Genomic DNA, 25,628 nt, shown 5'->3' on the forward strand with positions numbered 1-25,628 from the left:
TGTGCCACACTTTCCATAGCAGAAATCGTTTTTTTTTCTCGCTACAGTTTCTTCTAACTCTGGCCTTCCTGCTCTGTGCCAAAATATCCTGGCTTCTATTTCAGGCTTTAGGAAGAAAATAAAACCACCAGCATTCTTGTTGACTTTATTTTTACAGATGAAACCAATTCTAGAGAAAAAGGAAAACTTGCTTGGTTGGCACTGTCAAAAACCACTGACCAACTTCCCCAAAGGCAAATAGTTCAAAATTTGGCTTAAATTAGAGATTAAGTCAAAGAGCAAACAATCTCACTGATCAAACAACACCCTCACTTAAAAAACAGGAGTCCTAAAAACTAACACATGCATTTTTGACAACTCTAAGTGTTCTTGTGGGGGAGGAAGGGGAAAGAAGAACTTCAACTTCAACTGCTTGTAACACCACCCTCTATTCACATGTACCAGAACAGTGATATAAAAATGAAGGTAGGAATAGGGTGTCTTTAACAACATAATTACTAATCAAAGTGTTATATGAAAGCAGTGTTGATAAGCTGCTGTCACCAGAATAAATGTAACCTCCCAGCTCCCTGTCACATACTCAATTATATTCATTTCTTGAGGTTGCAAAATCTTTTTTTTTTCCCAGATTTTATAAATGGTAACATCATATGAGACATGTGAATGTCCTAACTTGAAGAAAATCAGACAACTATTTAACTATTTAGCAATATTAAATGTCAGGATAAGATTGTAAAATACAATTACATACACAAACTGCAGTTAAGCATAGGAAAGGAAAATAGAATAATGAAAACATGGACATGGAGACTCCTTCCCATGCAGAAATTGTCAGAGGATTATATTTATTGACAAGAGATTTCTGGAGTTCTGAGCTTATGTTTCATGTGAAAGATAGTCCCTTCAGCAGCACAGTGCCAGAACTGGTGATCCTTGACCACACTGCAACATTCTTGTGCCAGAAGTTATGTAATTTCTGTCTAAATGGTCATTTTAAAATAGGCAACCCAACTCTCTGTCAAATCACAAGTATAAGCCTTATGCCACATGTCAGATTCCTCACTGGGAATCCTGGCCACAGCAAGAAGTCAATTCCACTTGTGTGGCCCCTCAGCTGGCAAAGCTCAACTCACGAGCAACAAATTTGCTTGGACTGATGTTTGTTGGCTTCTTCATCAGAGCATTAATCACTTCTCATCATATGGAATTTGTTTCTCTCCAGTCTCTTTACCAAATGGTGGCAGATCAGTTCTGATGTCAGGACTGAGAAGGCATTTGTAAGTGTGCCAGCAAAAAAACAAAACCAAAACAAACCAAAAAAAAAAAAAAAACCAAAAAAAACCCTGTGGAGAATATAAAAATAGGTAATTTATTAATGGTCATCTACAAAGTAGGAGATTACCTGGCCATTAGGTCTTTGTGTCTACTTTTAACCTGAGAAAAAGTTCTTACCTTTAATAACTGCCCATTAAATCATAACTACATTTTGGATTAAACATTGTATTAAAACATAGTTGTCTTAATTTCAAATCCACAGTAATCTAAACAAACATAGGTAGCTGAACCTTAAGCAAGCTCATGAAGATCAATGCAAGGATTAAGAGACACTATTTATATCACTTGGAAGCACTGCTCGTCTTCACACAGGGCTCTGCCAAGCAGCAAGCCTTCATTGCATTATGATGCCAGCTACAAAATGCCATCCTGCTACAAAACAACTTGTGTCATTCAATTTTTATGGAACTGAGCTGATACATTTTGAAGGCTCTACTTTCCTGTATATGCAAGTGAGTTTTTAAGGCAAGAGAAGTCAGTAAAAGAAGTCAGTCCACATAAGACAGTGAATTAAAAGGTGAATTAAGAGATTAATTAAAAGCTTCATGTTTGGCTTCATTAACACATTTTTCTCAATGTGTTAATTTGCTGAGAGAGCATCTTAGACCACACATAACTGCCATCCTCCAACAGCTTTAAAGCCAACTTCTTCTATTTCTGAATTTCTCGTTAGCTGAGGGTGCAACAGGTAATAAATGATGCTGTACTGTAAATCTCAGATTGCGTGGTGCATCAGAGACAACATAATGCAGCTCACATGGGGGTCAGGAGGCCATGTGCTGATGATCTGCTGAGGATTTGGGGGGATTCACCAACAACAATCACAGCATCAAAGAGGAATCCAAAGAGGAACTAGTGATCCATGACCATTCCACTTACAAATATGAGTATCGGTCCCTCAAAAGCAGGGCTGATTTTTGTGCTACAACCTCTCTATTCACCAAACAAGAGGAAAAAAAGACATGCCAGAGTAAAATTAATACATTACATCAAAATTAAAGCATTACATCAAAAGGGAGCATGACAATTGTACTATTTGTCTTAAACTGGAAATGGGAAGCGTGATTTCTCAGTAAGAATCTCGTTAATTATGTGGAAATTAAGCTGCTAGCTAAATACCCTGGTAGAAGTGTAGGAGATAAGGATCCTCTCTTGAACACTGCTGTGTCTCAACACATTTAGCAGGGATTGAAAGGTAAATAGCTTCACAAAATAGCCACTGGTCAGTCATAAAACATGATGGTCATAACAAATAAAATAATTTTTTCTCCTCTGCTTCTTCAGCTATGCAGTAACAGAATATTTTTAATTATTTCAAATATATGTCAAAGTATAGCACTTTTCACAGAACCAGCCACGTCAGTATTTGAAATTACATGTAAAATAGGAATGTGGTGAGTAGAATCTTCTTTGGCTTAAATAATTGGTTTTGTTTTGTAATTACTTTCAGAGAAAAGATGTGATGAATGTTGCTGTTGCCTCTTGCTGTATGTTTTTGAAATGCATAAATGTGCTGAATGAGAAATGAAAGAGAAACTTCCACAACTGGAGTTCTCAAAAACTTCCACGTCGCATTTGTATCAGATGTACACATCTCAAAGCCACGATTCTGAAAAATTTCACATAAATGCTTTAATTAGCAGGAATGTTTATGGTAACATTGTACTGTAAGTAATAATTACTATACAGTAACAGAAATGAAGGAACAAATCATTAGTACTGTCACTAAAAATAAGGAAAGTATCACTATAATAGAGGGCACAAGATACACAATTAATACTCCAGGACAGCTAGCCAGCACACCTGGAAATGTGAAATAAAATCCTCAGATACAAGAATTACTTGTAGAAATGATAGTAAAAAGAATTATTATGAATTTTAAAACTTCTGAGAGTGTTGAATTCTTATGGTCAGTTTTCAAACACAGGTGAATTTATACCAGAGCTTTTTAAAATCAACATCAAATAGTCACTTTACAAGACATAAGAATAAAACTTAATTCCTGCCCTTAGCATTACTCAGATCTAAGACTGAGTTTTCTGTGCCTTAGTGGATCCTGTGCTCCAAAAACTGGATCTGTTATCTGCAGACCCCACATCCCAACAGTACAGGGATGCAAGGCAGAGAGAAGATAACCATAACAACCACAAGAAAAAGCCCAAAGATACAACATTGTTTTTGTGGTTGTTATTAACTGTAGTTATTAAAAATGACACATTTGAGCAACTGTAATGCTACTGGTAATTCAAGTGATGGGAACAGTAATATGCATGTCTGTCATTCAAAGCAGTGGCATGGATCAGAGGTAGGGGATTTTAACAGTCTAATTGAGCATGGAAAGGAAAATATGTCATCAAATGGCTCCAGCCAGGAAGCTTAATCAGAAACAAATCTGTGATTTACTCTGAATTATTCCCTTCCCTCCTGAAGCAGAGAAAGGATGCTCACTGCTTAGGAGAACAATTGCTAATCACTGTGAAAATATGAGCCAGCTCAAGAACTCTGATCATAACAACAAACAGCTCCTTGGAGTGTACACAAAGCTGAGTTCATGTGGGGAAAAGAAGGAAAGGGAGGAGAATTTAAATAATTTCAGGAACAAATGGTTGAAAACAATACTCTTAGAAACCTAAACTTTTTTGATGGCTCTCAGAGAACTTGCCCAGGGGCAGGGGAGGCCAGGGCCACTGGGCAGGCATTCCTGTGTCACAGCATTCTCTGCTTCTTCCTCAGTCCATGTAAACACACGGTGTCCTCTCTGTCCCTGATGACAGGTGAAGGAACCTCAAGCCTTGGAGAGTACTTCCTTCATGAATTTCCGCAGAAAAAAGGCACCAGGTCAGCATGGGCATGCTCAGGCTGTTGTGTAGATCTTGAAAATTAGCTGCTCAAAAGTGTAGACACTCCCTGACATTCTGTTTTGCTGGCAAGAGATCAGGACAACCTTCACAGCTACATAATACTGTTGAACTTTTGTTTGCAGCCCTTGATTTGTAACCATTTTGATATGTGAGATCAAACAAAGCAATGTCTTCTTGAACTGCTTACATAAATATTTTTTATCCTATATTAATTTCTGCTATATTTCCTAGACAAAACCTGAACACACTGAGAAAGCAAATAATGGAATTGCATTTTAGTGACATTCACGTGTAGCCCTTTTGGGAAAAGCATTGTATATTATTTCTGATCTGGACTGGCAAATACAATCCCATGACATCACATTTAAAAATGGCTGTGTTCCACCCACTGAGAATGCCAAAGAAAACTTGGCTGATTTTTTTTTTTCAAGGAAGCTAGCACGAAGATTACAAGGTGAAACAAACGTCTGAGGCTCATTGTCTGCATGAAGAAAAGCCCAGTGTCAAAAGGAAATATGTTACTTAATATTTTCTTAGATCTCACTTTCAAAACTGTTTCAATTAGTGCATTTGGCATTTAGCTGAACAGATCAGATGGACATCCTGGTCACATTTCTCATTTTCTTTGTCCCATGCCTATGTCTCCTTTCCTGTTTTTTAGTTGCTTTTTTTTTTTTAGACTTTTTATTTTTAACTTTTATTTTATTTTATTTTTATTTCTTTCCCCTCATTTTCTCTCTCCATTTTCTTTCTCAGACCATGACACAGGTCTTTCCATTCTTTTCCTGCGTTGCATAGCTTTGCCTTCTTATGACTGATTTCCCATCCCTGAAGCTGTCTTACACACTTTGTCTGCCCCAGCCGACCTCCATTTACTTCTCTGGTGTAGCTTTCCCTTTTTCCTCTGTGCTCTTCCACCCCTGTTAACTTCCTCTAGAGTGTTACTGACACTTTTTTTTGCAAAGAAGGTTCTCTCTAAGCAGAGCAGGCATGGCTCTTGGCTCTCAGCTGACAGATTAACCTGTGATTGGGCACAGAATGATGAAAGCAAAAAGACAGCAATCACAGAAATGCTCATTAATACTCAGGCCACCCCATCACTTAAAAAAAAAAAAAAATCCCATTTAAATGAAAATTATCCATTTGTGCCCAAGGTGTCAGTGTTTCACATCTCTGTCCCTAAGCTATCAGGGGAATGTGGGGCTTTCCTTCCTTCCCTTCTTTGTCCACCTTGGGAGAAGAAAACTGCAGAGATGATACCTTCATTCTTCTAAGTCAGCAGCATGATTTTATTTTTAAATATAGCCTCTGTGCAGAGCTAGCTGCTGCTTTCTGGTTGGTACACTGTATCTTCTGGTGCCCTTTCCCACTATAGTTTACCCTGCTGAAATTGCTTCCATCTTGCTAAAGGTTCTCAAAAACTTGTTCTGCGAAACGGACCACATTTGCCTGGTCTCAGTTTTGTCCTAATTATAAACCTGAATGCAGAGCGGTGACATGTTCTATTCCTCTTTTAGCCACACGCTTCCATAAATGCTGACAAGTCGGGAGCGGTGACAAACGGCTCCGTGGAAATCGCCGCTGTGCTTCCAGCACAGCCCCAGCAGATGGCAAAAGGAATCGCCTCACTTCTGCAGCGGTTTGACAGGACTGCGAAAACGCAAACACCTCTTGTTCCCTTCCCCTCTGTATGCTAAAAGCTGAGCAGGACAGTGCCCAGGTTAACCCGCTCCTGCACGCCTGCTCCAGCGCTGCTGGGGCACACGCGGCCTCCCTGCTTTGACTTCTCCCCCCGGGAGCTGAAACACCGAATGTCCACACACGCGGAACGCGCAGAAGGACTGTAGGGTGTGCGTGCCTTAAAACCCGCCGATGTTTCCACTTCACCTCAAAAATATTTAAAATAGGTCACCGGCCCTTGTTCTCCCTGTTACCACAGCGAAACGGGCCTTATGAAAATGAATTTGCATTTCACGTGCCTGAGCACAATCGCTGCCATGTATTCGCTCCCACGGGCAGCGTTATCAGTTCCGTGCCTGCCGCGGCGCTCCGCTCCCTCTCCGCGGCTCTGGAAGCGCATTCCCTGTGCACGGCCGGTCCCGGACGCCTTGACGGGCCCGGCGAGTGGCGCAGTCCCGGGGCACACCCCGGGCACACCCCGGGTACCACCCCGGGCACACCCCGGGTACCTCCCCGGGCACACCCCGGGCACACCCCGGGTACCACCCCGGGCACACCCCGGGCACCTCCCCGGGGGGGCGCCCGCGGAGACGCCGCCCGCCACCGCCGCGGGTGTCACCGCCGCCGAGGCCGGCGCGGTGTTGCATCGGGAGCCGCTGTACAACTGGCAGGCCACCAAGGGCTCGCTGCGGGAGCGCTTCGCCTTCCTCTTCTCCAACGAGCTCCTCAGCGACGTGCACTTCGTGGTGGGCAAGGGCAGCGCCCGCGGCGGCGGCGGGGCGGCGCCCCCCGGGCCCGGGCAGCAGCGCATCCCCGCCCACCGGTTCGTGCTGGCGGCCGGCAGCGCCGTGTTCGACGCGATGTTCAACGGCGGCATGGCCACCACCTCGGCCGAGATCGAGCTGCCCGACGTGGAGCCCGCCGCCTTCCTGGCGCTCCTCAGGTCAGCGCGGGGCGGGGGCGGCCGCGCACGGACGGGGGCTCCGCGCCGCGGCCCCGCTTGGCCGCCCGTGCCTTTTCCTCGCTCCGCGGCCCCGTCCGGCTCCTGTCCCCACAGAGCCCGGCCTGTCCCTGCTGCCCGTCCCTGGAGGGGGATGCAGGGAAGGCGCGGAAATACCTTGTGGGCTCCACGCAAGGTCACACCGCCCCCCCAACGTGTTTTGGTCCCTTCTTGCTCTTTACCCTGCGCTGTTTTCCCGAGAGAAGTGCCCTAATTCCATGGTAGCTGACTGTCCGGTTAGGGAAGCGCTCGGTGGGTGTCTGGTTGGGCTCTTCGATTCAGTGTTTTGGTTTGTTAAAGTAAAATAATAGGAATTAGTGGGTCCCCTTGGTGTTGCAACTATTCAGCCATCCTCTAATAGTGACTAAGAAGGGACAGAGGCTGTTGTACCAGGTTTTAGTTTCATTTGACACTTACCTTGAAATTTGATACTTACTTTGGAGCCTTAATCATCATCCTGTTCACTTTTCTTTGTCAGAGATGATAATAAGTTGTTACATCTTTTTGCCATAGTAACACCCATTGTAATCATACTTGGGCAGAGAGGGAACATGCAGCAGAAGGCAGTAACCAGCTGATTTTTACTCCCAGGCCATCTGAGTGTGAGACTGGGAGCGCAGTGATAGCAGAAAGGATATAAAGTGTGTTAGTGATTCCTGATTTGGGCAGAGTAGGATCTGCTAGTTCCCGTGTTCACAAAACTGAGGAGTTGGCCTACCATTTCTCTTTACTCAGTGTAGAGCAAATAAAATTGATGGTGATCATAGAAACAATTGCTGATAGTTTATTTGTGCCTTGGGCTGTGGTGTGGTAACATGACTAAACTGTATAACCATAAGGTATTTATCAGAGAACCACTCTGCTAGGCAAAAAATGTAAACCATAAAATATGTAAGAGTTCTCTGTACTGAACATTTGGGAAACAAGTAATACTGTTTCCTGGAAATATGTAGTGTCTCAAAGTTTTTTGTAACAGGAAAAACTCCAAAGTCTCGGCAAGGCTTTCTTCTTTTGCTGAGGCCTAAGAGATAGGAACAGTTAGAAGTGTCACCTGGTCCTCAGGTAATCACAGGCACAGGAGATAAAGCAAGTGATGTGCACAAAAACCCCATGAGCAGCAATGTCTTTCTGTTGCTGTTAGCAAATGGAGCGTTCTTTGTGGATTTTTTGTGCAGAGGAGCAAGAGGCGGTGGGAAGTGTCTTTCAAGCAAATTGGTTCTGAAGGTTAAAAGTAAATGGCAGTGCACTTGTATATGTTTGTATATCTATATGTGGGAAAAACACTGGACAGTGAAAAGTGGATATAGTAATACAAGTTTGTCTGGATAAAAAAATAGAAACACAGAAGCAGAGATTTCTAAGAGATTCCTAAGTAAAGATAAGAAGGATGGTATTTGAACACTGGAGAATGAATGGAGAGATGTTGTTAGAAGCAAACAAAAGCACTTGTGTTGGCAGGCTGGGGACCTGCGTCAGTGAGCTGGCTGTGCTTGTGTCTTGTCTGGATATCCCCACACTGCTGGACTGCTGAAACAGCTCAGGTTTGCTGGCTGTGCCAGCTCTTCAGCACATTCTTCCATGCTATGTATATTTCTTTGAGCTTATATTGAAATAAATATACATTGCAATACCTTAAAAACATATCCAGGGAGAACTTTTGTAATACATGCCAGTACTGGGCTTTTTCTGTGATGGAAACAACATGGGGTCTTTTCCTGGTGTTGACTGAAAGAGGCAGGAATGATACCTTGCACTGTTGGTCTCTTTTATCTGTCATTAGTAAATCACTCAGATAATGATAATTACATTTCACAGGACGTTTCTGTAATGTTTGAAAATACCAGTTTGAGATATATTGGCTAGAAATTAAGTCAGGGTCTTTGAATACACATAGCAAATGGACATCAAGTAAAGGAAATGTTTAAGTAATGCAAAACTTTCTAGGCATAATTTACTAATTATTTAATATTCCTCAACTCATTTCCATTTTATTTACTTATGTCATTTGTTAAGTCATGTCTGTAGTTTGTGTTTCATAAGGATCTACTGGCAAATGGTACTTGTAAATTAAAGGAAAATATTTTTTTATGAAAAAAATAATTTGACAGATAAATTCTTAAGAGCTGAAATAATATCAAAGTCACAAAGATTGAATCTATTTCCCAATGAAACAGTTTTTGTGTGTGTATTTCTAACTACAAATTGAATAGCACTGATCAAGAAAATTCAGGTTGTCTCAGTAGGTTTCTGCTTTATGGTTTCTTTTTGCTGGTTTTACTAAGTTTTGTTTTTTTTTTTTTAATTTTCATTCATATTTTACAATAAGTTAACTTGTCCTTTGATCACAGAATAAAGAAAAGTGATGATATGGCACAAGTTAACAGTCTGTCTTCCAAAAATCTTTTCAGAGAATTTTGGCAAGCAGTAAATAAGGGGTAATCATGACTAACTTGAAAAAAAGATTCCTGTATGCTTTTATAATGGTGAAAACATTTCAGCTACTGAGAGGATCCTCACACAAGAGGAGAAGGAAGTGCTAACCTGAGAGTAAAGAAAAATAGCATAAAATGTATGAGAGGCTTATACAGAGTGAATGATTGACTGGTCACTTGGAAAAACTGTTTGTTATGGTCACCAAAAATGTTCTTCCACTATGCACGTACATCCCCAGCTTCCCATTCCCTCATCCTGGATGCCAATAAAATTGGATTGTTTCTGTCTCAAAGGGAAGGAGAGGAGGAAGGAGAAGTGATTGTCAGTCCCACTGAGTTGAGTGGAGGAGGAGCAGAGGTGTAAACATAAAGCTGTGCTAGTTCAGGCCTGCCACAGTGGGGAGAGGTAGCACAGACCCAGCTCTTGGCACACAGGAGCAGGGAATTTGTAGAGGGAAGACACACCTAGGACTGCACCCTGCTTCTTTGGAAGGTATAGCAGAAAGTGAAACACAAGCCCCACGAGCCCATATGGTGTGTCACTTCATTGGCTTCAGATTGAATTCACTTAAGAGTAAAACTAAAATCATGTTCTAACACCAACTTGGGATATGTTTGGTTTTTGGGGTTTTTTTGTTGTTAGGTAAAAGATATACTGTAGTTTGCATGGCAGTAGTGCTTTTTTACAGCCTGTTAATCAACTTTTATGTGATTTGGACTCTAAGCTCCTATAAAGTCATACAACAAAAGTTCAGGCATTCTAAACTGATTATTTTAAATCTTAGAACCAAAACAGAAATGCACTGTTCTAGTGCTTTAATTAAGAGCTTGTCAGTTTAGTATGTAAAGTATATCTGTGAAATATTTGTTTCTTAAAAGTAAATTTGTCAGCAGTTGTGATGAAAAGTCAGCCCATTGTTTTCATCAACAGGTAATAATAGTTCATAGCTTTCATAAATCAGTTCTAATTGAACTGATGAAACTTCAGTATGAAACTTCTACTTTAAAAAAAAAATTGCATTTAATTAAATTAATTCTTCCTAAACATTGTTCAATTTAAATCCAGTTAAAAAAAATGAATCTAGAGCATCATTCACATCTCCAAAGTGATGTGCAAGCTGGCTGTTTGAGTAGACTGGAGTCTTTTGATGGTACATATGTGCCTGTGTTGTGGCAGCAAATTTAATGTTGAACACCGTATTTATTTGTGTGCTAGCAGCTACTGAGAATTAGAGTTTTCTTAGAATATAAGAAATATAAACAGTGAAGAACTTTGGTTGAAACTTTAATTCTGGGTTTGTATTACTTCAATTTCTCTGTGTTGCAAGGACGTTTAACGAGTCTGTTATTTTCACAAGTTTCTCTTGTTAGATACAAACTGCTGACTACATTTAAAAAACCCTTCTAAACACACCTTCTGTCTCTGTGTGTCATTCATTTCCAGGATGTTCTGAACAACAAATATTATGAAATATAAAGACTTGGTTTTCATTGTGGAATTTTTGCATTTGCTAGGATGCCCTGGTCTATTATATTTAATTACCTGTGTGTGTTGGAGACAAATGTATTTTTGTAAATCACAGACTATTCTTGATTGTTATCTGAAAGACTGATGAAATTTTGCTAAAATTATCTTAAATGTCACCTCTAAGAAAAGTTATTTTTAAGAAGACAACAACTGCTCAGGGAACAGTTTTTTTTCCTGGTATTGATGGAGGCTCCTATCTTCTGGTTCACAGCTTATGCTGAAATCTCAACCAATCCTCTTGCCTCAGGCAGTGAAGACAAGCCAGAGTGTGGCAGGAGTAGAAGAGTCAAGGTCATGTGCTAGAATGTACTCCCTTTCCTCTCTGAATACTACAGAGGGGTAACTTTGGCATAAGATGTTCTCACAATCTAAGTCCTTGTCACTATTCCCTCATGGAGGGGAAGCCAGTGTGCACTGTCAGTAAATGAATTTCATAGAGGATTGTGCATTGATATTTTCCTGATGAACTGAGAGCATGCATTCATAGGTTAAGTAATTCTGCAGCTCAGCTGTTGTTTACAGTTGGGGAGCTATGTATAACTAGTACAGCCAGATCAGTCCTAGGGAGTAATACATATTTAAAACAAATGTATGCCATTAGGTTAACATAATAGTCTTTCTTGAACCTTTTAACTTACCTTCTTTATTTATAAAGATGCTATGAGGTCAGCTGTTGCACTGTTCACAGTGCAGATCTTTGGCCTGTTTTCTAAATGCAAAGAGACTGCTGTGTTTGGCTGCCCCTCTAAAGATATGTTTTCATGATCTGTATTTGTGTATTGATTTATAGGTTTCTTTATTCAGATGAAGTTCAAATTGGTCCAGAAACAGTCATGACTACTTTATACACTGCTAAAAAGTATGCAGTCCCTGCCCTGGAAGCACATTGTGTGGATTTCCTAACAAAGCATCTCCGAGCAGATAATGCCTTTATGCTGCTTACTCAAGTAGGTAAATTTAAGCTTAGTTTTGATTTACTAGAAGAATTCCCAGTTGGAGGGAAATTACTAATTCTCCTTAATTATCTACTCCTTTGAGATTTGAGGTGCTCTTTAAGTTGTAAACACAAAGAGTACTTACACAAATCAACTTATTTTAATTTCTGTCTATACTAGAGGTAAAACGCTTGCTTTTTAAGATTAGCAATTTGTCAGCTTTATGCTTAAGATGTATTTCTTTGTCTTTCCAGGCTCGTTTGTTTGATGAACCTCAGCTTGCTAGTCTTTGTCTCGACACAATAGACAAAAGCACTATGGATGCCATAAGTGCAGAAGGCTTTACAGATATCGACATAGGTAAGTCACTCTGTTTGTCCTAAGCATGAAGTGACAGTAGCCCAGGATAGTTCCTTCCCCCATCTGAGTGTGCAGAGTCCCAAGCACTTCTTCCCTTCTTGGCCATCCACCCCTGCTGTGCTTTCCTTTGAACTTCACTCCTGGGCTTCACACACTGCACTGTGTCCCCGTTTGAGAAGTGGCGGTGTCCCAGGGCTCCCACTCTGGTGACACCACACTTCACAGAAGCCAAAGCTTTCACTTGCTGAGGGTTGTGCCTCATGCCTGAGGCATCCATAACTGCTTTTTGTGTGCAACAGGAATCATACCTGTTCTGTTGCAACATGGTATTTATCTATTCAAAGTTGCACAGATCAGGCACAATTAATGAAATCTGCTTTAAAAAATGAACACATGAACTGCTAGTTTCTCTGTTTAGTCTTCTATCAAAAGCTAGCAGTGGTAAATTTAATTACTCAATTTCATTGCTACTATATGTATCTAAGGTTTTACTCCAATTCAGCTGGATTGTGGGAAAAATTCAGACTGAAGGAAAGTGTTTCACAGCATAAAGAAATTTTAAAGCCATTGTTAACTCACGTTCAGTAGGATTTGTACTCAGACTGAGCAATCTTTAGTCTTGGTAAGTCTCAATCTGTTTTGACTTTCCAATATGCTATTTTCTATAACTGCAAACATGCCTTACTTAAATTCAAGGCAGATAAAAATTCCCAAAGACAGAAGATTCAGAATAAAGAAACCCATTTATTTTTTGACTTGTATTCGATGACAATTTGAGCATACCTGTTACTCAAAGAAGGCCAGAAGGAGTAATAAATACAGGGTAAGTTGCTTTTTAAATGTGTACCTTGCCTCACCTTCAGGCTTTGTGAATAGCAAATATGTCAATGCTTAAGATGGTTTCATTAATCTTTAAACTGGTTTTTGTGTACCATTGCTGCTTGTGGCTATAGTTGATCCAGATTGGCAGGTGGCTGCCCAGATAAGAATATGACCCTGTCATAGTGAGTAACTTGGTTTTTTAGTGTCATCATGAGCAGCCTGGTTTTTTTGTAGTGTGCATTCACTGTTTGGTCACTTTCAGTTTAGATCTTGCCCTAGCAATGGAAATCCTTCAGGATACTTGTTATCACTATAACTATATTAGTTACATTATAACTATATTAGTTACACTCTTAGGAATCAAGAAGAAAGCTCATATCCTGTATTCATAGCAGGAAAATTAACTTTTAGTTTGACATCTATATGTTGTTGAGAGATTATTTTTTAGATAAGATAAATTATGTGTAATATATATACACACATAACAATAAGACAAAGCTAATAGTCTTGTTATGAATGTTGTTAGTGTGTAATTAATATTTTAAGCTTACATAGTGTAGCACTGTTTCTGGCTTGGATGAAAACTGATGTAAAGCTGCTAACATTGTTTTCTTTAGACACATTATGTGCAGTTCTAGAAAGGGACACTCTCAGCATTCGGGAAAGTAGGCTCTTTGGAGCTGTTGTTCGCTGGGCAGAAGCAGAATGTCAAAGACAACAACTGGCTGTGACATTCGAGAACAAACAGAAAGTCCTTGGAAGAGCTCTTTCCTTAATCCGTTTTCCATTAATGACTATTGAAGAGTTTGCAGCAGGTGAGTTTTGGAGTTCTTCGTCTTACTGTTAGACCATGTCTCATGGTCTAACAGTTTAACTGTGTTTAGATGCTTAACGCTCAATTCTGTTATTAATATTGTACTAATAACAGTTGTGATGCACAAATGAAAGCAAAACCTTCTGCAGATTATGGTCTGGCCATTGGAAAATATTATTGTTGTCTTCAGTTTGTGAATATGTACAACAGCTGGAGTAATCCTTCAGATCATCTTAGAAGTTTTATGTTTTCACAGGCCCTGCTCAATCTGGAATCTTGTCGGATCGGGAAGTAGTAAATCTCTTTCTGCACTTTACTGTCAATCCTAAACCTAAAGTAGATTATATTGACCGACCCAGGTGTTGCCTTAGAGGAAAGGAATGCAGCATTAACAGGTTCCAGCAGGTGGAGAGTCGCTGGGGCTACAGCGGGACAAGCGACCGCATCAGGTGGGGCTTCAGAAACTGTTGGAAGGAGAGACAGAAATGGGTGGGGAGAAAGGGAACAAATCATTCAACTTTGACTTTTTGCTATAAGATACAGTAGCAAACATGCTGGCTCTGTTGCACACATTTAATCCTTTCCTATTTTTTTTAGCTATTACACACATGAAATAAAAATGAGAATGAGGTTTGGGAGAATTGGGTGAATTCTAGAATGGTTGAGTGTGATCTGTATATTTCTTTTTGAAATACCAAGTCTTGATCTGTTTTTATTTTGGAGATACTGAAAAGAATCTGGTTATGTTTTGTTTATTAATACTGAATATCTTGAGGAATTAGCAAAGCTTTAACCTGAAGCTGGCAAAGCATTTTTCTTAGTATTGAAATCTAAACAAAAAATTATATTAAAAAAAAATGCAATGCCATTCTCAGTTTACTTCCCTACTCTTCAGTGGGAGTCTTTTTCCTGCTTGAAATAAAGTAACACATTCACCACAATTGTTTGAATTCCTTTCTTGTGTCTTACCAGGTTCACAGTTAACAGAAGAATTTCCATAGTGGGATTTGGATTATATGGATCTATTCATGGACCCACAGACTATCAAGTTAATATACAGGTACAGTATATTATGTTTAAATAGGCTTGTACACTTGTAGGAACTTGCAGAAGGAAGCTACACTTGTAGCGCTTGCAGAAGCTTTGGTCTGTATTTGGGAGGGAGCAATTGACAGGCCAGGAGTCTGAGCTGTGTTTTGTCACGAGTGGGTGTAAGTGGGTGTCTAGGCAAAAGAACACTGTGGAACGCTGCTCCCTTTCTCCTGTAGTCTCCTGTCCTTCAATCATTTTCAGTGCAGGTGTTTCCCAACATTTAGCTTTTTTCCTCTTTTCTCAAGCCTTTCCTAATAGGAAGTATGTACTGATTTTGTACTTGGGTATGTTATGTCCTTCAGTAGCCTGTGTGCTTCTTATAAAGATTTGATTTTTCCTTTTTAATTGTCTTAATTGTTCCTTTTTAGTTTCTTTTGAGCAAGCTTCCTCATTTTTCTCTTTTTGAAGTTTAGCACAGCTGTGGGGGATTTGCTTTTGTTGTTCCTGTGGGAGTGTTGACTCTCAGTATATTATGGACACTGTTACATAGTGTTTCCATTATGAAATTTTGAATCTGATCCTGCTCATCACTCAGTACCAAATCAAGGGTTGCGTTTCTTCCTGCTGAGCAATTGGTTAGCAGGCTCATGAAGTGGCCAGTGATAGCATCTAAAAATGTCCCCCTGCTTCATGTCCTGATGTGACCCTTGCCTGGTCCCAGCAGGCAACTGAAGACACCACTAAAATCATATTTCCTGCTCTTGTAACCTGTTGGATCCCTTAGCATGTTGTGGTCAGGAATGTCTTCTAGTAGTATTGATCCAGCACTATATTTTTTTTTCCTTTTTGAGTGCGGAATTTCAGTCTATTTGAATTATTTTTCTTGTAGAGATTAGTTTTGTTTAGATTCTAAGCTTTTTAACAAGATATTAGGATTCCATGACTGGCACAGTTTTATCCTGTGCTGTGTGTTTCCTAACTTGGTACTATCATGTCACCTTGATTTATTAGGTGCATGAGAAATTTTGTGAAATAAATAATCTGTGACTTCATGTAGGGGCAGAAATTCTATTGTCCATATCTTTCTAGACTTCCAGCATGTGCTGGAATTTCAGTTCATTAATGGACATTCTGTTTAAATGAAAAATTGTCTTCTGCTTCCTATTTGATGATGATTATTATCTGACTACTCTGTACTTAAGGATAGGGATTTGTGTCTTTCTCCTAATGAAAAAATGTTTTGCCTTTCCTTTTAATGATGTTTCAAACAGAATGTATCTGGAATGACATTTTGAAGGAATTTGGCTTTTCTACATTCCTCACTTGAAAAGCTCAAATTCCTCTATTTGAAGTATCTTCAGTTTGGTTTTGTCAAACTATACATCCATGTAAATGAGTAGCATAGTGCACTAGACAGGATCTATAGAACAAAAGAGTTGATCTCGGGAACCTGGCAGCTATACTAAACATACCTGGGGATTTTTACTTCACATAAACCCTTTTTTGAACCTCTCAGCTGAATTCTTGTTAGCAGATGAAAGCATTCAGTGTGTTCCCTCAGGATGTTTGCTTGAATTATTTAATCTGAAAAGAATTCTGATTTTTTCAATGTAAACCAATGCATATTAAGTGGGAATGATTGGAAGATTCACTTGAAAAAAATCCTCCCAATTCAAACTGAAAGGCTAAATAAACCTTAATATTAAGGCCATCCATCTTATTTAGGTTCTCTTTACCCTGGAAGTACCCCTAATAACAGATGAACCTGAAACTTTCTTGTCACAGTATTTTCAGACAGTTATTTAAGTCTTGTGCCTCTAGCTTTCTTCTTGGCTCTACATCAGTACAAGCAGAGCTTCAGAGAGTTAAACATTTAAAACTTGCCATAAAATAGTAATAAATGTGTACTGCAAATACATCTGTTATGTGAAAAGGGCTTATAATTGTTCATATTTCTGTTGATTGTGGCTGGGGAAAAAAATAGAGTACATTTTGCCTAAAATAAAGCTTCATCTCATGGATGGGTAATACTAGAAGATATATGGAAGGTTAATAAGAAACTGTTAAAGCTGACAGGATTCTTCATAGTGCAGTAATCACAAGAAGTACTCTGCTCTAAAGCTCTGGTATCCAGTTTCTGCAAGAGGTGTTGGGCAGCATGGATCAGGATTGCAGTCCAAAATGGGAAGGAATCTGCTATTAACTACACTGGAACTAGTGATTCTTACTCGCCACTGAAACTGAAGGCAAAATAAATATTGTGTGATCTCAGTAGAATTTTTATACTGAATCAAGATTAGAAATAAATTGTATAAAACATAGCACAAGTTTCTGTTTTCTTTTACAAAGGTGTCATTGACTGCCTACATTATCTGTAAAAACTTGTGTTCTAAACTAGCCACAGGCAGCAAATGAGATTCCCTCATGTGGGCTGTGAAGGTGTACAGAGATCAGCAAACCTAAGCACAGGATTAGGTGTTGTTTATGAAGGTCAGAAGCTGAAGGTGTGAGAGCTGTTCTCCATCTCCCAAGCACAGACTTTAACCTGGCTGGAACAGTGCCCACAGCCCGTGTGAAACTCGCAAGCCATCGTTCCGAGCTGCTGCGTCAGCTCCAGTGGTATCAGGAAATCACAGCTCCTTTCCAGCTGAGATTGCACTGTCCTTGCAGCAAGGCTGGGTGGGGTAGGCAAGTGTTTGCTTGGAACCTTCTCATGTGCATACAATCAGAACCTTTCTCATGCCATAAATACATAAAGCTACAATGTTCGTGCTTTTGCCCAGATCATTGATTATGAGAAGAATCAGACGCTGGGACAGAACGACACTGGATTTAGCTGTGATGGAACAGCCAGTACCTTCAGAGTTATGTTCAAGGAGCCCATAGAGATCCTGCCCACGGTTTGCTACACAGCTTGTGCAACCTTGAAAGTAAGAATGTCTGACAGGACAGCAGAAAGTGTTACTTTGATGCAAGAGTTACTCTTTTATCAGTCTTCGGATGGGAAAGTGTCTTCTAGATCTTGAATTTATTTTAATTTTAGGGCTAAAGAAGGACGTAGTTCGAAGTCCACTGTAATTTTTAAGACTGTTACACCTCTTCTGGGACACAGCATGGAATTCATAACTGGATCCTTTGTGCCTTCCCACTTTTTTGTTTGATGTAGGAGTTAGAATAGTTCAAATGGAAGTCACTGGTTCTGTGTGGGAAAAAAAGCACTATCTAGAAAACATAATCTGGCAGCTCTCTATCAAAATTTAAGTTTGGTTTCTTTTATCAAGGATATTCTAAACACTAGCTAAATTCAAGAAAGCAGCTTTTTTTAAAATCTTATTTTTATATACTGGCGCTGAAATAATAGGCAAGAATTAATTGTTCTCAGAAAGTCTCCTCTTAGTGTTGTGGACAAATTTATTTCTCAAAAATATTTTAATGTTCTTCTAAATATAATTCCCTATACAGAAATCGGAGTTCATTGGGTTGGAAAAATACTGCACATAAAAAGCAGCTGAGTCAGGGAACTAAGTAAGAATACAGACAAGCTGTGTGATAAGGAGAAATACTAGAAAGTATTCATTACTAGTTGGATAAAATCAACTGGTTTAAGTCTGCTGTCAGAGAAATATGTTTTTGTTATACTAAAATAGCCCAAGTCAGTTGTGTTTGACCATCAGCAGGTTTTGGATCTTGCCCACTTCCATTCTGTTGCTAATCTCTTGTGATGCTTTTCAGGGTCCTGATTCCCACTATGGAACAAAAGGTTTGAAGAAAGTGATCCATGAATCTCCTACTGCTAGCAAAACATGCTTTGTCTTTTATAGTTCACCAGGTAACAACAATGGTACTTCAATAGAAGATGGACAGATACCAGAAATAATATTTTATACTTAGTTTCACATGATGATCTGGAATATGTTTGTGTCTCAGTGGACTTCAGCTCACTATTGGCAGCAGTTAAAAAATTCTGTTAAATTACTTTAATGTGTAAAAAAACCCCTTAATTTGTTTGAGGGGTACCAGAAAAGCTTTTTTTCCCGCATCATTATTGGTAGATTGTAATTTAGCTTTTCCTCTAAACGAGATGTTAATGGAATAAGTACTCTGTATATTGAAAAGTTTGTTTTAAGTAGTACCTTGTGGTAAATTACTTTGTGTTTTCACCCCTTTGTTTCTTATGTAGTAAAATTCATTTTTTGAACTGGAAAATCCTTACTTGTTATGAACAACTTGTATATGTTTTCTCCAATCTGTCCTTAAAAGACAGTAAAGCTGCTGCTGTAGTCCCAGTCCCATCTTGCACTTCTTTCCAAAATGACCTTGGATTGACCCTATGGACATGGATTGCTACTGTATTTTTTGGAAGTACGTCAGCAAAGCTGCATTCATATTGCCATAATCTTGACTTTTTCCAAGAGCCATGGAGAATTAATGAACTTTGCACTGCAGAGAACATCTGCAGCAGCACTGAAGAAATAAACATTCAGTCAAATTCAGCAAGAAACAGATCTTTCCCGAATCTCTCTTAATTCAGAAGGGCTGCTTTGGAATATAGAACTGGTTATGCAAATAGCCACTGTATATATACATATGTGCCTATAAAAGATGTATAATGTGAAAATGAGAATACGAGACTTGTAATGATGTTATTTTATCTTTGGATATTTTAGTAGTAAAAAAAATGAGTATAAACCTAAGGATTATTGGTGTGCAAGGGGTTTTACAGATTGCATACAATAATATGATGCAATTGCTGTATGTATATAGTATTCATTGCTTTGCAGTAGTACCATGTAGTAACAGAATGGCTGCGTGTACAAAGACCTGTACCCTTTCCAACGTTATACTAAAATTTGAGAATGCAGGACAAAAAATAAGAAAATTTCCTTTCTTAAGGGGTAGGTCGCGCAGGTTTGGGGTGTCCAAAGACTGTGTGTAGAACAAGTGTCTGTCAAACGTTCAGCTCTGTGCACACTCCGCCAGCGCTCTCCTGTCCCGGGGCACGGCGCTGTTCCGAGACAGGGATGGGGCTCGGCCGGGCCGTGAGGGAGCAGCCGCTGCGGGCACAGGGCCGGGCCGTGGGGGAGCAGCCGCTGAGGGCACAAGGCCGGGCTGTGCCGGAGGAGCCGCTGAGGGCACAGGGCCGGGCCGTGCGGAGCGCGCAGGCGCCTCGGGGCGGGCCCGGCGCGGTTGCCGGAAGGGCCGCCCCGGTCATGCCGAGCCTCGCTGGGTTCCTGCGGGTGCGGGCGGCGCCGGTGCGGATCGGCGGGGCCATGCCCGGGAAGGTGCGGGCAGGGCCAGGAGAGGGAAGGGAGATAGGGGCGAGTGGTGCCCGCGGTGACCGCGCCTGTTCCTCTGTTTCAGGGAAAAGCAGCCGCCAAGGGCCCCGCGGAGCCGGGCGCCGCCGCGGGACCGGTGGTGGCGGCGGGCGGCGGCTCCGTGAGGGTGGCGGTGCGCGCCAAGCCCGGCGCCCGCTGCAGCGCCGTCACAGGTGGGTCTGTGGGCCGGGGCACCGGGCGCTGCATCGCTGCACCCTGAGGAACAGGGGCGGAGGGAGGGAACGCGCAAAATCCCAGCCGGAAACTGAAGCGAGGAGTTCGGCTCTGCAGGAGTAGCTCGTTCGCGTCCCCCCTGTGTAGCGCTGGGTGGCGCGTTGAGCACGGGGTAAATCCTCATCCTAAATCCTTCCGGTTGGCATCGGTGGTTTCGTGCAGGCTCTTTGTGTCTCAAGGGTCTGTGCGGTTTTATTAGAGCCATAAAAGTTGGGTCTGATAAAACGTGTTCTCCCTCTACAGCCCTGGCCTTGCTCCTGCACGCACTGGGGCTGCTTTCACATCCCCCGTGTGTGGACGCCCACGGACTGTGGCAGTGTCCAGGCCCCGCTGGAATTTACTGGGAATTTCCTAACAGCGTAACTCTCTGAGCAGACTGATTCAACAAGCGGCTTTTTGGGGTGGAGCTGGGGGTGTAACCTGATTTGTGTTACGTGGTGCCAAGCAGGACAACACCTGCACAAGAACGGGCCATTGAGGGGGGCTCAGAGCGGTGCCCCCATTGTGAGAAGGCTGGTAACTCATGGCTGCACCCTGCTACAGCATGAAGGCTTCACTGCTTGTATTGTCAGGAGTTTATATTTGATTGTACTGGCCGACAGTCAAGGGAATTCATGAAATGTGAAAATGCCATCACCTGCTAATCTATACATTTACTCGGTTTTAAATTAAAATGCTTTTGGAAGCATAAAGATTCATTTTTAGGAAATTATGATGTGATGTTTTGAATATTTTGAGCATAAAATCCTCCCACTATTTGCTATAGATGTGACGGCTGAGGCAGTAGGTGTAGCTATTGCTGCACCTCCATCGGAAGGGGAGGCAAATGCAGAGCTGTGTCGCTACCTCGCTAAGGTGCTTGAAGTGAAGAAGAGTGATGTTATTTTAGAGAAGGTACTTCCTTTTTTTCCTTTCAGTTTTGCCCTACTGCAGTTGAAATTCAAGAATTTGGAACTTACACATTGAGTACGGGGAGCTACTCCAAGTTCAGTCTGAAAAGCACTTTATAAATAGTTTAGTTGAGTTATTGGAATGATTCATTGAGAACAAACTTAGTGTAGGAAGAACTATGGCTGATCTTGAGATCTTTTAACCAGAAGAGTTATCATGATAATCTTTTGCAAATCTCTGTAATTCATATTTTCTGTGTTCTTCAAGATTCTCTTGTTTTCATGTCAAATGAGTTCCCAGAATTTGTGTTCTGCAGAGAATGTGCATTTTATTAATAGTTTTTCACTTTTTATTTTGATAACTTCTGTATTTGATTCTGACATTTAACTGTCACACATAACTGAGAGTGTATGTAAGCACTTGAGTTGTAGCTGGGCCTCAGGAGTTTCTCTGTATTAGACTTTACATGTCTTGACTTTGGTGAGTGGAAACTCTTTGTTTTATTCATTGCACTGAATAAATAATTTGTTTTATTAATTCATTGTACTTGAAGTCAGTCTTTCCAGCCGTTTTCATTTATAGTTTATAAACACAAGAGCACAATGAAAAATGATGCTTTTTATTGTTACCTGTTGGTTTTACTCTGTTGGAGTAGTTATAGAAATCTTTTAAAGACTAATAGTAAAGGATAAGATGGCCAAGGAAATGTTGTGAAAGGGTAGAGACAAAAAGATGTGAGTCTTGTTTTTCCTGAATCATGGGCAAACTGCTTCATTTGTTTATCAACATTTTATAAATTGCACTGTTTTCTTACCATAAAGGGTGATTCTCTGAAAGATAGGTTTTTTCTGTGTTTGTCTAAACCAGGGGGGTAAATCACGGGACAAAGTGGTGAAGATTTCGGCATCAGCAACACCAGATGAGATTTTAGAAAAACTGAAAAAAGAAGCTTCCAGTTGACCTAAAACAAGAGCAGGAAACAGGAAAAAGCATTTACATGGACTGATATTCTTTCTTACTTAATGCAATGCTGTTGAGAGTGTGGGTAATGACTACAGGAAGATACTTCTTTCCCCTCCCCTTGTTAATATGGGTGCTGTACAGTTGAAGTTTTTCTATAGGCTTGGTTAGAAAACTGAGACTCTGTGTCTGCTTCTGTCACTACAGACTTCCTTCTGCTCTGGATGGTTTCATGTGGGTAAGATTTGTCCTCTTTCCTGGCCCCTAAACAAATGGTTTAGGAAATGTTTTTTGTAGTGGAGCAAATGTTGGTTATCAAAGTGAGGGGCTTGGAGTGACAGCCTTCCATGTGGGAAGTGGTACAAAAGGACAAACCTGGATGGCAGAGACATAAAAGAGACTGTTCTGTCTGATATCTCACAGCAGGCACTGTGTGCAGCTTTTCACTGTGGGCACTTACACATATCTAAAATAAATGTCTTTTGAAGCCAGTGTGCTGTTGTTGATCACACAGACAAACTGCAAGTAGAATCACCTGAGCAACTGAAAGAAAACCAGAAGTTTTCAATATGAAAAACCAGCGCAGGTCATGATCATGGCACACGTGGAGTCACTTTGTAATAGTCTGTAAATAATTTCCTTAAAAGTAGAGATTCGCTCATATATATATCTTTGCTAATTGTATGTCACCTGTAATGACTGTTTTTAATAAAAGGGACAAAAAGTATTATCAAGCTTTGGTTTGTGTTTATATTTTTAACAAAGAAAAGGGTTGTTTCCTAGAAGTATCTTTGTAGAATGCTACTTTGAAACAGCCTTTTTTTACAATCTTTCCTTGGTCTAAAAATGAGTAGTAATGCAACCCCTAGAGAACAGAGCTGAGTCATTTGTAGAACAGAGCAAAACAAGAAATTTGAAATGAAATGGGCAAATATACTCCAATTTCAGGGCTGATGAGAAAAAGGCTGAACTTCTCTATCTATCATGCTTCAGAGGTCAGAAGAGGATTTAACTTGCATTTCCCAAAGATGTGTGTGATACCACACATGGTTCTGGTAGGACTTTGTTTTTAACTCTGCATCACTGCTAATGTCTGAAATTGTCCTGTATTTGTCCTATGGTTGTCATGTTAAAAAGAAAGTAATGGCTAAAGGAAAAAAAGATAAACTATCCTGAAGGTTTGCTTAAGATTTGTCATACATTCTCCTGGAAAACAATGTTATGAATGCATAAGCATTTATGCTGATACATTGCCAGATTGATGCAGTACAGGCTTCATAGATCATAATTCAGCTTTTTCATGGGCAAAAGTCTTTCACTTTAGGGAACTCTTTCAGTGTCCTGTTACCCTAATATTGCAACAGTTGCTTTTGTAGTTAGAGAACTGGTGTTTGTCAAGATGGCAGTTCCTTCAAGGTGACTAATTTCAAAGATGTTATGAAGAATCTTACTTTCTGGAGAAATAAATTCTAAATTCTGAATTCTGTTTGTTTAATGGTTTGCACCTGAGCCCTCATTTTCTCAGGCATGTGGGCAGCCATACATTGTCTCAGTCCTCTTTCCTTACTTGTCTTTTCAGTCTGCGCAGGCTGATTTTGTTTTACTCTTCCATCAGTTTTGGTTCACCCCTCCCTGATGCTGGATCTGCTCTTGCCCAGCAGAGGGGTGCTGTGTCTTGCAGAAAGATTAAGGCCCAGCAAACCAAGATTAACTGTTAGTGGTTTGTTGTTGGGGGTTTTTCCTTTCATTTCCTAATGATAAGTAGAAAACTGCATTTAAAAGACTGAGGAATTCTGTATTTATAAATTACATTTGGAATTGGATACTGCAACAGCCATTATAAAAAGTTTTTTAATGCTTATATACTCTGTTGAAATAATGTATTTCATTACACTTCCCTGTGACTTCAGACACAGACTGAGGGAGGAGCTGTGTGGACAGATACAGTCTCTGCAGTCCATTGATCTTCAGTGATGATTACCTGAAATAGCCAATTTAGTTTTTCAGTGCCCTCTCTGTCTTGTCAGCATGTTCTGCCTAGGTTTTGCTGGCTTCTGCTTGGCTTCTTCACCTTTCATAAACACCTTCAGCTGCCATTCTGCATCTGTTCTTCCTGATCAATGAAAGTAACTTGAATTCCTGATAGTGTGGCAAATAAAGCCTTTACATGCTGGGAATGTGCAATTTATGTAATATGAGTAACCAAAATTATTTTGGAATGGTTGTATAAGTAACACTGGGATGTTGCCATATGGAATAATAGAATCATACTTGATAGCCTCTTATGTCAATATTTTTTGTGCTGTATATCCCTGTATCAATCATATCCGTAATACCTTGGTTGTGGATTTAGATAACCTGGTAAAATGCCTGGGAGGGTGGAACTGCTGGTCCATTGCTGTAGGCACACAGTTTGTGTTGACTGGGAGTGGGCAGACACTTGAAACCTTCTGAAGTGGAATGATGTTACTCTGCATGGGCAGATGCTTGAAGCCTTCTGAGGTGGTAAGGTGTTACTCTATGGGTTGTAGCCTTCTGAAATTGTATGATGATGCTCTGTGTATCACGGCCATCTCAACTGTGACACATCATATATGCAGAGAGGTAGAGAAGAGCTAAATAACATGGGTGACTAAACAATGCCAAAACTGTGATTTAGGCCTAGCTCCTGCAAGTCTTGCATTGAAATCCTAACCTGTCAACTGTCTCTTCATGAACATGGTAAAATATCTTTCATACTATTGAAAAAATTGTGGCAGCAAGTATCCCTTACTCCAGCAGAGTATGTTTTCATAGAGCAGAGCTTTGTGATACTGTAAGAAGCTGCGTCCCAGAATTTCAAGACACTTTACAAATCCCTGCTCAAAATAAATTCTTATTCCAGGACCAATTTAAAAACATTGTGCCAGTTGCTATATAACTTTTAGCTGTTGCTACCTGCTTTATCCATGTGCATGAAGCTACATGATTACTCAACTATTGAAATGAAGCACTGTCCTCTTTCCCTAATGCATGGTCTGACCAATTTCAGTAAAATCCATCTAATGGTGATTTAATATCTGACTGCTTGCAGACCTGCACAGTCAGTGCAATTTTAAAGTATAATTACGTTATTTAAACATTAGCAAAATAGAAGTTATCTGAATAAATTCTATGCCAGTCTTATGGCATAGAAGGGTCTTAGTCTTTCATCCACTCAGTTATATTTATTTTCTAAAATCCAGCTTTGAAAGTTGGTTTCATTGTAGTAGTGTAATATGCTAATTAAGGGTATTTAATTATAACTTCTGAAACTGTCTCTTTGCTCTTTTTCTTTCAATCCACTTCACTTATCATCTGCAGTGCATTCCTGTCTCCCCTTTTAGTCCTAAGTATTTCTAAATCCTCATTTCTTCAGGTATCATCAGTCTAAATAATCCTGGATAACTG

At 40.4% G+C, this 25,628-nt stretch overlaps 2 protein-coding genes across 4 annotated transcripts; both read left to right on the forward strand.

The window, feature by feature from the left end:
• The first annotated feature begins 6,451 nt into the window (after positions 1–6,451).
• On the forward strand, positions 6,452–19,423 carry BTBD1 (BTB domain containing 1). 2 transcript variants are annotated; one of them, XM_041468772.1, is made up of 8 exons: positions 6,452–6,819; positions 11,627–11,783; positions 12,026–12,131; positions 13,571–13,768; positions 14,024–14,216; positions 14,740–14,827; positions 17,583–17,729; positions 18,532–19,423. In XM_041468772.1, the coding sequence occupies exons 1-8, from the start codon at positions 6,737–6,739 to the stop codon at positions 18,688–18,690; spliced, it is 1,131 nt and encodes a 376-aa protein (XP_041324706.1). In that variant the 5' UTR covers positions 6,452–6,736; the 3' UTR covers positions 18,691–19,423. The 2 variants fall into 2 exon arrangements, with proteins under 2 accessions (XP_041324706.1, XP_041324705.1); XM_041468771.1 differs by lacking the exon at positions 6,452–6,819 and having other exon boundaries at positions 11,646–11,787; positions 18,532–18,628; positions 19,060–19,423.
• Positions 19,424–19,671: 248 nt separating this feature from the next.
• On the forward strand, positions 19,672–22,926 carry CUNH15orf40 (chromosome unknown C15orf40 homolog). Of its 2 annotated transcripts, XM_041468773.1 has the most exons (4): positions 19,672–20,081; positions 20,161–20,287; positions 21,115–21,242; positions 22,107–22,926. In XM_041468773.1, exons 1-4 carry the CDS (start codon positions 19,821–19,823, stop codon positions 22,197–22,199), a joined length of 609 nt encoding a protein of 202 aa, XP_041324707.1. In that variant the 5' UTR covers positions 19,672–19,820; the 3' UTR covers positions 22,200–22,926. The 2 variants fall into 2 exon arrangements, with proteins under 2 accessions (XP_041324707.1, XP_041324708.1); XM_041468774.1 differs by lacking the exons at positions 21,115–21,242; positions 22,107–22,926 and adding an exon at positions 20,592–21,108.
• The last annotated feature ends 2,702 nt before the right edge of the window (positions 22,927–25,628 follow it).

The sequence above is a fragment of the Pyrgilauda ruficollis genome, unplaced genomic scaffold, assembly GCF_017590135.1.
Source record: "Pyrgilauda ruficollis isolate IOZ18807 unplaced genomic scaffold, ASM1759013v1 scaffold23, whole genome shotgun sequence".
NCBI lineage: Eukaryota > Metazoa > Chordata > Aves > Passeriformes > Passeridae > Pyrgilauda > Pyrgilauda ruficollis.

Excerpts from the sequence above, each read along its gene's own strand:
- BTBD1 (XM_041468772.1), top strand. The coding sequence starts at position 6,737 with ATGTTCAACGGCGGCATGGCCACCACCTCGGCCGAGATCGAGCTGCCC. Across the intron at positions 6,820-11,626 it reads GCCTTCCTGGCGCTCCTCAG|GTTTCTTTATTCAGATGAAG; the intron begins GTCAGCGCGGGG and ends ATTGATTTATAG. Across the intron at positions 11,784-12,025 it reads CCTTTATGCTGCTTACTCAA|GCTCGTTTGTTTGATGAACC; the intron begins GTAGGTAAATTT and ends TTGTCTTTCCAG.
- CUNH15orf40 (XM_041468773.1), top strand. The coding sequence starts at position 19,821 with ATGGGGCTCGGCCGGGCCGTGAGGGAGCAGCCGCTGCGGGCACAGGGC. Across the intron at positions 20,082-20,160 it reads GCGGGGCCATGCCCGGGAAG|GGAAAAGCAGCCGCCAAGGG; the intron begins GTGCGGGCAGGG and ends CCTCTGTTTCAG. Across the intron at positions 20,288-21,114 it reads CCGCTGCAGCGCCGTCACAG|ATGTGACGGCTGAGGCAGTA; the intron begins GTGGGTCTGTGG and ends TATTTGCTATAG.